Source organism: Myotis davidii, unplaced genomic scaffold (assembly GCF_000327345.1).
Source record: "Myotis davidii unplaced genomic scaffold, ASM32734v1 scaffold194, whole genome shotgun sequence".
Classification (NCBI taxonomy): domain Eukaryota; kingdom Metazoa; phylum Chordata; class Mammalia; order Chiroptera; family Vespertilionidae; genus Myotis; species Myotis davidii.
The window spans coordinates 1,518,483-1,529,684 of record NW_006286673.1 but is presented as its reverse complement, the minus strand read 5'-3'; the positions used below and the strand labels follow the sequence as shown (position 1 = coordinate 1,529,684).

Below are 11,202 nucleotides of genomic sequence, written 5' to 3'. Positions count from 1 at the left end.
AAGAGCGCTGACCTTTTGTTGCAGTTTTTCTGTTTCCATTTGTGCTTGTTTCTCAGAATACTTGTCATCTGGCTTCATTGATAATGTCAACTTATGCTGATTATTCTGCAACAACATCCACAGCAATAAAAGAGCCAAATTAAAACAAGATGTTACTAAAGCCGGACATGCGGAACCAGCCTCTCTGCCTGTGTGCTCTTGGTCCCGAGTCCCACATTCCATTTCAAATTGTGAGGACAGCACTCATCCAAAGAATGTCTTGGAGAGAGTATGTGAACCAGATAAAATTCTTGCAATCATACCTGCTTTGGAGAAATTACATAATTCATATATGCTGTTACTACTATTAGTGTAGTAACAATAATTTAAACTGTTACTACAGGGGTTTAAATTATTGTTAACTAACAATAATTTAACTAATATTGTTAGTTAACAATTTAAATTATTAGATTATTGTTATGATGTTGCAACCATAAATGTATTAATACTCAACATTTTCTTTACATCTTGGTTGTAGAAGGAAACTGTTTACACTTTCTAATATAAATTTTTAACTTCAGTCTACATTGAAGACAATTAGAAAAAAATTAATTTTTATCTAGTCCTCATTATACTATTAATCTCTCAAAGGCTGAATCTTCATTCAACATATTATAAATTATGACAAAATAGACATCAGCTTAATGTAAAAATGTTAGGTGACTTAACGTGTTTCCTTATTCATTTCAACAACTGAAAGCACTAGCACACAAAATGCTCATGTGTATGTAATACCACAGAGAAGTGGGAGAATTAAAAAAAACCTTTATGCAAAATAAATTATAATAACTTAGAGAGATTGAAGGTCAAATGACCAAATCATGCCCCATAACCAAAACACTGGCACCTAGTAGAGCAATCAGCCTTCACAACAGACCCCCACCATGATCAGGGTCTCGCTAGAAGTTCTACCATATTGACAACTATCTACCAGGGAATTTACAACAAGTAGAAATGCCCAGAAATCTACAGAAATAAGGAGCAAGCATCAAAAGAATCCTTTATAAAAATAACCAGATTATTCACACATGTAGGTGACTCGTTCTCATAATCTGTATGTTCTATTAACAAATGTGCATATGTTTTGTTAATACATACACATACAAATACTCATACATAAAAACATAACACATAGTCAAATCACATCTGAATCTGGAAAACCGAGTTTTTAAGTTAATATGAGCATTAAAATTCTGATTAATAATTAAGAAATCATGTCACCTATTTATTAACAGAAATTTATTTATGTAATGTAGATTATGTTCCCAATGTTCCTTTCATTATAAAATTCTATTTAAGAATAAACTTAAATTCTCTAATTTTCTTACCTTAAAATATTGTTTCACTTTCTCTTGCAAAAACTTTGGATTGTCCTTAAGGCGCTGCCTGAACTGAGCCACCTGACTTCCCAGCTTCAGGAGCTCCACAGGGTCCCCATCGTGGTTCCAGCAGGAAGCTATGTACTGGAGCAGGGGTTTAAATCCACAGAGCATGTTACACAATGAACTCCACATCAGTTCAGTAAAAATCAAAGGCAGGGCATTTTATTAAAATCTGTTTCTATGTTTAAAAAATACCACAGATGACTAATTATAATGAAAATTAAGTCATTCTTTGATTAAAAGAAGAAAAAATTAATTTTAAACCTTTTTGTCCCTAAAAATTTTTTTTTTAAAAAGCACAGGTTTAAAACTATTTTTAGAAAATATAATTACCAACAGATCAATACTTATCAATTCCTTTAAAGTGGTCTGAATAAATCTATTTTACATATAAACATAAAATACAAAAAAAAAAAGCCAATTGAGCAACCTAGTAAAAAGACAAACTAAATTAAAAGTAAAGTTATATCAGATGCAAATTAGCATAACTTTCAAGGTTCAAGGGAAAGTTTCTATGAATTGCAATTATACAGTATTTTTAAGAACCACTAATTCCAAAGTAACAAAAAAAAGAAAAACAGGAGGTGGCTGAGAAATTACACACAGAGGTCAGGGCGAGTCCAAAGCTGACAGACTGATGCTTCATTTGTATTTCAATTTTATGAAGTAAAGCTTCAATTCGATCATCTTCAAATCCTTTCCTAAAGAAATATTGAAAACGGAGATGTTGAAAGAAATATTTCTTAATACAAAGCTGCAATAATCAAAACAGCATGGTATTGGCAGAAAAACAGACATACAGCCCAATGGAACAGAACTGAGAGGCCAGAAATAGACCCACATGTATATGGGCAATTAGTTTTTGACAAAGGAGCCAAAAATACACAATGGAGAAAGAAAAGCCTCTTCGATAAACTGTGCTGGGAAAATTGGAAAGTCACATGCAAAAGAATAAACTAGACTGCTATCTGACACCATACACAAAAATTAACTCGAAATGGGTTAAAGACCTAAATATAAGACATGAAACAATAAAATACATAGCAGACCCCTAGCCGGTTTGGCTCAGTGGATAGAGCATTGGCCTGCAGACTGAAGGGTCCCAGGTTCAAGTCTGGTCAAGGGCACGTACCTTGGTTGTAGGCTCCCAGCCCTGGTCAGGGGTATGCAGGAGGCAACCAATCGAGGTGTCTCTCTCACATTGGTGTTTCTCTCTGTCTCTCCCTCTCCCTTCCTCTCTCTTTAATAATCAATGGAAAAAATATCCTCAGGTGAGAATTAAAAATAAATCAATAAAGTAATAAAATACATAGCAGAAAACAGAGGTACTAAATATATAGACCTTGGTCTCAGAGAGGACTTTATGAACTTGACCCCAAAGCAAGGGAAGTAAAACTAAAAATAAATGAATGGGATTGTATCAAACTAAAAAGCTTCTGTACTGTAAGAAACCATCAACAGATCAAAAGACAACCAACTGAATGGGAGGAGATATTTGCAAAACAATACCTTCAATAAACGGCTAATACTCAAAATATATAAAAGATTCATACAACTACACACACACACGCAAGTCAATCCGATTAAAATATGGGCAGAGGGACCTGATCAGACACTTCTCCCAAGAAGACATACAGCTCTGCCCATGTTCGTAGGTTGAGCATTAGCCTATGAACCAGGAGGTCATGGTTCAATTCCCAGTCAGGACACATGCCTGGGTTCGATCCCCAATAGAAGGTGTGCAGGAGGCAACTGGATCAACGATTCTCTCTCATCACTGGTGTTTCTATCTCTCTCTCCCTCTCCCTTCCTCTCTGAAATAAAAAATATTTTTAAAATAATAATAAAAAGTCAAAAGGAAAAGGACAAGAACTGTATGATTTCACTCAAATGGGGGATATAAAATAAAAAGCAACAAAGGAACAAACAAACTCATAGACACAGATAACAGTGTGGTGGTTACCAGAGGAGAAAGTGGGCGGGGAGAGGATGACAAGGATAAAGGGGGTCAAATACATGGTGATGGGAGGAGATTAACTTTGGGTGATAAGGTCACCACCAAGAGAGCAAAAAGTCAAGCCATATGATGGGAGAAAATATTTGCAAACCAGGTTATCTGATAAGGGCCTTGAATACAGAATATTTAAATAACTTTCACAATCATAGAATTAAAAAAACACATAATCCAATTAAAAAACGGATCAAGAATTTGAATACACATTATTCCTAAGAAGATACACAGTGGCCAGTAAGCAAATGAAAAGATGTTCAACATCACTTATCATTAGGGAAGTGCAAATCAAGACTTCTTCAGCCCTAGCCAATTTTGCTCAGTAGTTAGAGCATCGGCCTATGCTGAAGGGTCATGGGTTTGATTCTGGCCAAGGGCACAAACCTCGATTGCAGGCTTGATCCCTGGCCCTGGTCCAGGTGCATGCGGGAGGTAACCAACTCATGTATCTCTATCACATCAATGTTTCTCTCTCTGTCTCTCCCCATCCCTTCCACTCTCTCTAAAAATCAATGGAAAAAAATAACCTCAGTTGAGGATTAACCAAAAAAAAGTAGGCTATTTCAAATCCACCAGGATGGATATAATAATCATAAACCAGAAAATTAGTGGAAGATCTGTAAGAATTTGATTATCCTAAACATAAGACAATTTGGAGCTCTCATAAATGTTGGGTGGGGTTTAACTTGGTGCAGTGACTTTGCAAAACAATTTGATTTAAAAATTCTTCAAAAAATTAAATATAGAGGTACCACTTGACCCAGAAATTCCACTCTGGGTTATCTAGCCAAGAGAAAAGAGAACATGTCTCCACACAAAAGCTTATACATACTAGTAAATGTTCATAGCAGCATTATTCATCCAGCCTCCAAAAATAGTGGAAACCACCCCAATGTCTATGAAGTGATGAATGGATAAACAATGTGGTATGTAACACATGGAATATTATTTAGTAATAAAAATGGCTGACGTACTAAAACAAATGTTTTTGCAACAAGAGAGCAGAGATAATATTTAAGCAACTAAGTGTGAGATTTTGTAGAGATGGCCAATAATGGAGAAGGCTGGACCTTGCTGTAAAGTGTTTAGGAACTGAGAAGGCTAGCAAATTGGTGCAGAGGGTCATACGTACATGATGACATCGTCAATGGTCCTGTCGATTATGTCTCGGACCATCTGAATGTCCTTCTCGGCGATCCCCTGCAGGCCCACACTGAAGTAGGCCTCCCGTGTGTAGCCATTGTATCTAGAAGAGGAAAGGTGATCATGCATCACAGTCCGTATGGCTTCCATCACTCACTCACCATGCACTTCTTCATTTCAAGATCAAATATACTGCAGAACAGAGCTAAGAACATTAAACTCCCAAGTCCTCCAGGACAAAGCAATGAAAGCTGTATCCTCACATACCTGTTTCTCAGACATAATTGATCACAGTGACACCACACCTTTTTAACATTTCTAAACATCACTACAACTTAAACTTTAGAGTTATTGCAAAATAAACCTAAAAATAGAGAACTGCTCAGTTTTACAAAACCTTAAGATTTCTAACAATATTTAACAACCTGACTTTTAAAATAGATACCAGTATGCCATTCTGAGATCTTTAAAAAGCTGCCTTTCTCCAGATACCCCTTGTAGGGAACATAAGTTAACACACTGTGGCTGGATCATGAGAATTCTTGATTCACATTACACAGTATTTTACATAGTATCATGCTTTAAAAAAATATTAGCTTGTAAGAACATGTAATAAATAACTTCAAAATGCAATGGTATTTAATTGTAAAGCGTGCCTTTAACATTTATGTAAAATGTTTTTGTACTCGTTCAGCAGAAACTTATCTGGCCACTGGGTAAAGCTAGCAATAAAACCACAGGTCTACAATGTGTTAGCTTGTACCGGATCCGTACTCTAGGGCACAGTTCTGTGCTGGGGCAGCAGGGGCCATCCTGTGACTGTGAGGTGTGAAGCATCCTACCTCCATGGCCCCACCCACCACATGGTAGTAACCCTCCCTTCCCCAGTTGTGACAAAAAAAAATGTGTCACATTGTCAAATGTCAAAACTGCCCCCAGTAGCAACCAATGATCTCATCTGAAGATAAATCGTACCCAACGTCAGGAGAAAAGTCTGTGCCGAGTCCAGATTCAATTAAGGCTTTGTAGAAGGGGGAGTTGGGCCCGCCGATCAAGAGTGAAGACAGAAAGTTTAATGTGAAGGCTTCGAATGTGTCAGTGATCCTTCATTTTAAGAGGGACGGGGGTAGGGAGTTGAAGAGAAAAAGAGAAAACCATTGTCCCTTATGTTTTCAAAATCATTATAATCAGTATTACATTTACACTTTCTTCCAAAGTTGAACTTCTAGTAGAAATTCTTGCATTCCAACCTCTATTTTAATAGTTATATCAGCAAAAGAGAGTAATTATACTAGGACTTTTTTGGGAGTCCAAACCATAGAGTCAGTTTAGCTGCATACTGAATGCTACTGCAGGAGGGTGTGCAAGCACTCTGACACAGTACTACTTCAATTCGAACCGCACTGTCACACCACATGGCAGACAAGACACTGCGGAGATGGGGCAACTCTGTCAGCCTTGAAGCTTCTGAGGGCAGACAACCCTGATGGGTGGGGTGAGGCAGGGTTCCTTGCTGCCCACACCCTTCAGCAGCGTTCACAGTGCTCTTCTCACACTCAGTCACCTGTGACCCCAATGGTAACGACTTCTGTTCTGAGCCCATTTTTTTCTCTAGAACTGAGCTTTAAAATGCAGTGAGGAAGAAGTTACTTTCCTTCAGAACAGCTACTCAGGGATTTCCCCTCAAACTATTCTATACATTGTCAGAAACCCCACTGACATCCAAGACCTGCCTGCTGTAACCCTGAACCCTAACCACCCAACCATTCATTCCTGACTAGAGAACTAAATCTGACCCTGCTCACCTGCGTCTCCTACTTCCACATGGATACTTACTCTGGTAAGAGGAAGCTGACACTGACGGTTGTTTGTTTAGAGGAACTTGCGGCCATTGAGTCCGGAGCACAGGTGATCTGAAATTCCCTCTGTAAAACCATGAAGTAGGCACAGCATGTGAATGAATGGGTTTAAACTAGTATAGATTACCTAGAGGAATAAAATGGTCCAAGAGATTCTTTTCATTAAATTAACTTTGTTTTAAAACAAAAACAGTAACTTGTATGCATGCATATTAGCATAACCAATGGACCCAGACACGGGCAGTGGGAGCTTGCCCTTGGGGGTGGGAATGCCCGGGGGGAGGGGGCATCAATCAGGGAAAAAGGAGAAAAACTTTTGACAAAAAAAATACAGCAAATACTCAATTTTGCAGACCTCAACTTAATGGACTTCAGACTTAACCCACAAAATTACAGGTCTGCATGTCATATGTGAAAATTAACACCCAGTTGATTTTAAAATGATTTTAACCAAGATTTGCTTATAGGTAATTAAATTAATAGGTTATTTTTTGTTATTAATTCACTGTTATTTTTAACAAATTTTAGCGAATAGGTCATATGTTGGAAAAAACACTGTAGTAATTTCACTGACATAAATACTACATGTCTACAACTATAGTCTACATAATTAAATTCAAGAGCCACTGCTTCTAAATTTTCGGGAAAGGATTAGCACGTGATCACACTACTTCATGCTCATGGTGAGTCTTTCTGCAGCAGTTTTAATTCATGTGGCAGATGCTCTGATGTGCACTAAGCCACGCCTCAACCGTTTACTGGAGATGACAGGTGAGTGTTCGCATTTACTAGACCTATTCAGTATAAATTTAAAATGACAGTAATACATATAGAAGACTTTTCTATGAAATTAAACTTTTCATGCATAATTTTAATTACACAAATGCGTCCACATAAGTAAAAACAGGTAAACTAATTAATTTGCCAATTTTTTAAGGTATGCATTTGGAAAACCTACCTTATTATATAACGGACTTTCAGCTTTAATGGACACCCCTCGCCTGAATTAGTCTGTTATAATGAGGCTTTGCTGTAACCATCTTCAGGTTTGAGAAGAGCTCACAACCACATTTTAAATCCCGTTATCAACACACAATTGGAGTCTTTGTCTCCACATACTAACAGGCTGGTAAAACACTGATTATCCTCTGGGCAGCACTCACCGGCTTATCCCAAGGCTTCTGAGGCGGCACGGTGGTGCGTGGCTCAATTTTCTGAAATTTACTCAGAGCCTCTTCATGAATTTGTTCCAGATGCTGTTCTAGCGGAAAATTACCATAAGTAAAGAACCTAAAAATTTGAGAGAATATATTAGTCTATTTTACTTTAAAAGATTAGAAATCAGCACAGATGGCCTTTTTATATACATACACACATATACATATATTAGCTGATAACAAGAGGCTTCCAAGTGGAAATGAACTTTATAGAGGAACACTTTTTTTTTTACACTTAGTTTAACTATAAACATCAAACAGACGCTTTTACTCTTTTTATAAATAGGTGGCTCAAACCAAATAAAAGTTGTACAGGAAGAATTAAATGTAAATTTGGTAATAACTGCTCATCGTTTTAAATCTACTCTAATGGTGATACAAAAACCAAATAAGTTTTATGTTAAACTACTTTGTGACCTTGGCTACAGTAACACAATAATCCATATAAGACTGAAAGATAAAGAGTTTCACAAAGTTCAATTTTAGGCTACAAATTTCAGATTACACGTTTTGAAACCAACACATTTATTCAGCCAGGGGGAAAGGGTTATAATCATAAAGTTGATCTTCTTCTTTAATATAATGTTGGTTACGGTTAAAATTTTGGGAATGAGCCCTAGCTTGTTTGGCTCAATGGATAGAGCATCGACCTGCAGACCAAAGGGTCCTGGGTTCAATTCCGGTCCAGGGCACATATCTTAGTTGCAGGCTCCTCCCTGGCACTGGCCCTGGTCAGGGTGCATGCAGGAGGCAACTAATTGATGTGTTTCTCTCACACTGATGTTCCTCTCTGTCTTTCCCTCTCTCTAAAAGATCAATGGAAAAATATCCTCAGGTGAGGATTAACAATAAATAAATAAATAAATAAAAACATTTGGGAAATGAGTATCTAAAAGATCCTTAAAAAATTTCCACTCAAACAGTAGCGCCGTGCAGACACGAGTCTATAAATGTCTGTCCCCATGAGTCACAGGCCACCTTGGGAAATGACTAGCTGCACACCTGGAGCAGGAAGAGCCTGGGTTTGGGTGGGGGGACAGAAAACAAAGTTACTGAAGACTGAAACTGTCCGACAGGATAAGCTTGAGGGAGCTCCTTGGGCCATACTTGGGACATGTGAACATAAAAAGATTAATTAAAAAATCCATGTGATCTCACACCTCAGATATACACATATATAAAAATATGTGTATGAGTATAATGATATTAAAAAATAAAACAAAACAAACAAGGCTAGAAAGAAAAGGGTATCTTTATTGGAAGAGCAACTGCCGCCATGCCTCTCCCCAAAACTGGACAGCCAAGGGAAACAAGCACCCTGCCTTTCCCCTCAGAATCCTGTCTTCAGGGTAACCCACAGCCCTGCGGATGGGGAAAGCTCTTCTGTACAGAAGCCCAGCTAATTCATGTAGAGTTATTAGTGAGAAAGCTTTACTAACTCTAATGAAGGAATTGCTCCAGGCAATAATCGTCAATGAATATGAGAACATGCACAGGTGAATGAGGAACTCAATGTCCACAAGGTGCTGGTTACCACCCCAGCCTACGCCTTGGTCTGGCAGGAACCAGCTTTACAGTGGGTATTGCTGTCACCGTGGGGACCCGCAACCAGCTGCAGCTTCCCCCGGTGTAAGCAGGTCCGAGACATCTGGACGCAGCAGGGATGCAGGCATCAACTATGAAGGCAACTGAGTCTTTGAAGCCAAGTCCCCTTTGGGAAACACAGGAACACATCCACCAATGCCACAGAAAGGCAATCAGATGCCCAGAAAGTTTTTAGAAAACCCCATTGGCATAAGTTTTGAGAAAATCCAGAGGCAACCTGCCTACTTTCTTCAGTTTCAATGAAAACAGAGGGGACACCATCCCACACAAAGGGTACTAAAAAGACATAATGATGATGAAAGGCAATTTGTGGGCCTCACTTAGGTCACAAATTTGGGGGACAACTGGAAAGTCTGAATTTGTGGTAGGTGGCTTTGAGCAAGTCTTTTATTTTCTTAAATGTGAAAATGGTATTATCTCATGTAAGAAAATATCTTCATATTTTAGGCTCAATAATCCACGTACTGAGGGTAAACCCTCATATCTGTAGTTCTCTTTATTAGCGTTTTAATTTTTAGTGATCTCTGAAATAAGCAATTTATCAAAAAATAAGTATCCAAGGTTTAATAACTACCACCGCCATTCCTGGGGCACCATTGGGACTGAGGCATGAAGCTATGGGCACCTGTCACTCCGCCCTATGAGGGTGGGTCCAGGCCCTCCTCCAGGTGGTGGGTAACCAACATGCGGGGCTGCAAGAGTGTCACTGCAGACCTTTAGACTGAGCGTCCAAGTAAATGAGAAAGGCAATTTATGAGTGAAGAACCTTGTCTCAATTTACTTGGCTCTTAAGCAAACATTTCCCTGATAAATGTGAGAGAAGCTTATCACTGTGTAAGAAAAAGCAAGTCAACTCATAATCCAACACCATCCAACCTTAAAAACAAAACATCACCTGGCATTACTGGGGTGATAATGCGTAGCATGGAACTGTTTAAGCTGCTCCCACGTGAGGTCTGGGATGCACAATGGGTCACCACCAGAGATCACCGCATACGTGTGGTCAGGAAGGAGGCGGTTCAGAAGGTGCTGTGAGAATATCCTCTCGTTATCTGTCTTCAAATTAAAAAAATACACATATATGTAGCATAGTACACACATTATTACAACACAGCAAGTTAACCACATCCTGGGAGCATGTACCTGTAACACCTCGCGAGTAAAACCGTCCCAATGATAAACAAGGGTGTCCACACATAGTGTTTAACAAAGCACCCGGTTCATTCATGATCTGCGCTCAGGACCCAGGGACCGCTCTTGGAAGAGAGGGTGCATCCACTTTGCAGTAGGCCCTGGGTGATGAACCACACAGGGGAGGCTGTGGGAAAGATGTCCTGGGCTCCCTCTGCCCACGAGCTGTATTGGCATTCCCATGGATATCCAGAGGGAAAGCAGTCATCCTAACTTGAGTTTTAACGTGTTTGAAAGAAATGATGCCCAAACTGAGAACTGAAGTTAAGACACAGCCGCCAGACAGCAAGGGAAAGGGAGCAGCACAGATCACACAAGCCATACCACAGGTCAGGGCCGGTCTCCAAAGTCAGGGGCTAAGACAGGGCCCAGGACAGAGGGTCTCAAACTGTCTGGCCACAGACCCTTCATTCTCCCAAACATTAGCGAGGTCCCCAAAGAGCTTCTGATGATTTGAGTTTCTTGATCATGTAGAGGTGTGTGTATACAATTTTTCTACATTAGAAATTAAAACTGAAACTGAAAACTATTTAATCATTAACTTAACCCACAAATACATGTTAACCAGTATTTTTTTAAAAATACTTTTCATACAAAACAAAAACCTGTTGAGAAAAATGACTCTGTTTTACAGATTTTACAAATCTCTTTAAAGTCCAGCTTCATGGAATGGAGCTGGCGTCTCTACCTGCTTCTGTGCTGACATCACACACCGTGCACCATGGTCTCGGGGAATTTCCTGCATGCTCAGCAGG

General features: G+C 39.0%; 1 protein-coding gene across 1 annotated transcript in view; it reads right to left on the bottom strand.

Annotated features, from left to right (window-relative positions):
* PITRM1 (pitrilysin metallopeptidase 1) overlaps window positions 1-11,202 on the bottom strand; it is a 30,982-nt gene that overhangs the window by 16,450 nt on the left and 3,330 nt on the right. Inside the window, exons 5-12 of the mRNA XM_015560296.1 lie at window positions 10,152-10,312; window positions 7,598-7,724; window positions 6,412-6,500; window positions 5,551-5,679; window positions 4,565-4,678; window positions 2,026-2,122; window positions 1,368-1,502; window positions 7-105 (exon numbers count right to left, since the gene is read on the bottom strand). Coding sequence (XP_015415782.1) covers window positions 7-105; window positions 1,368-1,502; window positions 2,026-2,122; window positions 4,565-4,678; window positions 5,551-5,679; window positions 6,412-6,500; window positions 7,598-7,724; window positions 10,152-10,312 — 951 coding nt within the window. The remainder of the gene's footprint in view (window positions 1-6; window positions 106-1,367; window positions 1,503-2,025; window positions 2,123-4,564; window positions 4,679-5,550; window positions 5,680-6,411; window positions 6,501-7,597; window positions 7,725-10,151; window positions 10,313-11,202) is intronic.